Source organism: Mugil cephalus, chromosome 16 (genome assembly GCF_022458985.1).
Source record: "Mugil cephalus isolate CIBA_MC_2020 chromosome 16, CIBA_Mcephalus_1.1, whole genome shotgun sequence".
Lineage (NCBI taxonomy): Eukaryota > Metazoa > Chordata > Actinopteri > Mugiliformes > Mugilidae > Mugil > Mugil cephalus.
In genome coordinates this window covers 1,077,355-1,079,724 of record NC_061785.1, presented here as the reverse complement: position 1 = coordinate 1,079,724, position 2,370 = coordinate 1,077,355, and the positions used below count along the sequence as shown (strand labels likewise).

The 2,370-nt window shown below is 44.6% G+C and overlaps 1 protein-coding gene across 1 annotated transcript; it reads left to right on the top strand.

Annotated features, from left to right (window-relative positions):
* Positions 1-258: 258 nt before the first annotated feature.
* On the top strand, positions 259-2,111 carry LOC125022405 (TATA-box-binding protein-like). The gene is made up of 5 exons (XM_047609043.1): positions 259-406; positions 540-631; positions 723-887; positions 1,060-1,151; positions 1,715-2,111. The coding sequence occupies exons 1-5, from the start codon at positions 296-298 to the stop codon at positions 1,789-1,791; spliced, it is 537 nt and encodes a 178-aa protein (XP_047464999.1). The 5' UTR covers positions 259-295; the 3' UTR covers positions 1,792-2,111.
* Positions 2,112-2,370: the final 259 nt, after the last annotated feature.

The window sequence follows — 2,370 nt, the reverse complement described above, 5'->3', positions numbered from 1 at the left end:
AACCATCGCAGGAGCGACATGTTTAGATTCAGCTGTTACATCTGTCGGAAAAGGAAATAAGTTTAAAGGACGAGAAATTAACAGCGATTGAGGCGTTTGTTGAGAAGCGTACGTGACATAATTGAAATCATGATGAAATCCAGGTGGAGCTACCTGCTACAACCTGCTACCGTTTACCAGCTGATCTGCAGCTTCTTCGGGTTTATCTGAACACTTTAAGGTTTCTCCTCTGCGGTGGCTTAGAAGTTTAAACTTTCCTGCAAACATCCTTCTAACAGCGCGCTTTAACATTCTCATGTTTGCTGTGTTTACGTCCAGGAACGTCATCTCCACCGTGAAGCTGGGCTGCTCTCTGGACCTGGACTTAATCGCTTGCAAGTCTTGGAACGTAGAGTACAACCCGAAGGTACACAGAGCCTGAATCATAGGACCCAGAGGACATGTGGAGTGTGTTTGCTTGGACATAAATATCCCAGTTATGAGGCTTATCCTGGTTTTGATCGAACCGAGGAAGCTTTCAGTTTCCTGTTGTGTTTCAGATTTACAAGGCGCTCGTCATGAGGATTCGTGAGCCGAGAGCCACAGCCTTGATCTACAAAAACGGAAATCTGGTCTGTACCGGAGCCAAGAGGTCCGTCTGGACTCACCTCCAGGGTCTGAACTGTCCAGTGATGACATTTTAGGACAGTGAACAACCTCCTGTTGTCTCGGTATTTCATCAGCGTGGAGCAGTCGCTGCTGGCGGCCAGGAAGTTCGCCCGCATAGTGCAGAAGCTCGGCTTCCCCGTCGCCTCCCTGGACTTTAAGATCCGGAACATGGTGGCCACCTGCAGCACCTTCCCAGTCTGTCTGGACCAACTGGCCACCAGCCACCATCAGCTCTGCAGGTTTCATGAGCCACAATCATCAACCAGCTATTACATCTAGTGTGTATCCAGACACAGCCTAGCCTAGCTTAGCACGAAGCCTGGAGATGAGAGGCCGAGCTCCACGGAAAGAGAAACATTATTATATGTGATATTGGTGAAATCTGGACACATTCACCGTCTCTGTCCACAGTTATGAACCAGAGCTGTTTCCTGGCCTCTTCTACAAGATCATACCAGGCGTCAACGTGACCGTCTTTCCCTCTGGGAAGATAAATATGTGCGGTAAATAAGCCGAACTTCCACCCACACACCAAACATCATTAATAATATGACCAGTACCCTGGATTAATCAGATCTGATCGCACTGAGGGCGTCATCCACACTGTATAGAAAGACTTTAGAGGTTCCTGGGTGGGAGGTTCTTAAAGTTACTGTAATGAACGCAAGAAGAACAGTAAAGAGGTTCTAGGAGGTTCTGTAGGACCTTTAAGTCGTCATTTTCCTGTAGCATTTCTGTTTGGGTTCTAGGGTTCCTTTGAGTGGACTGAGTGGTCACTGAAGAGGTTTTAAGGTTGAAGTTTGATACATTAATTATGTCTGTGAAGGTTCTCAGTCATCCAGGTCATGAAAATCCACAAGGTGTTGAATAAGGGCAAAGGTTTCGCCTTTTGGAATTTGTTAATTAAGGGGTTCTGTTATTTTCCTGATTCTGTGTTCGTTATTGTGGAGGTTCTAGATGTTCTTTACATGTGAGTACTGGTGGTACCTGATGAGGTTCTAGAGGTACCACATCAACATCTCATCTGATTTCTTGTTCTAACTGTGAAGTCTGTGTTAAAATCCAGGGGCTAAAACGTTGGACAACGTCTACGAAGCGTTTCACGCCCTCTATCCGATCCTGAGGAACTTCAGGAGGAAGTGAAGACTCAAACCAAACTCAACTTTTAAAATAAAATCTTATTTATGTATTTATTTATGTATTATTTGTGTGTAAAGAGACTTTTTTTTCTAATTTGTGCAGAATGTTCCTTAAATATGAACTGTAGTTCTTCAGTGCGCCACCAGATGTCAGGATGACTTCATGTTGGTTTCAGAGACACATTTATAATGAATCTTAGTATGAGACAAAAAACAACAATGACATTACATGGTTCCACCACAGCTGCTGGATCTGTCCAGCTGGTAAACCAGGGCCCCACGAGGACAACATGTCCCCAAAACTTTACTATTCAACAACTTAATAAAAACCAGAAGACACAGAGACACTGGTCCAGAAGCTAAACAGCTCAGTTTGGTGCAGATGATGAATGAGGAGCTGAATCACATTCAGTTCATTATTAAATGTCTTTATACTGTTTGATGTCTGTATTACTAAAGAATGAGGCTGCACAGCTAGGAGGCTAAGAGGAGCTACTATTAGCTAGGAGGCTAGGAGGAGCTGTTATTAGCTAGGAGGCTAGGAGGAGCTGTTATTAGCTAGGAGGCTAGGAGGAGCTGTTAT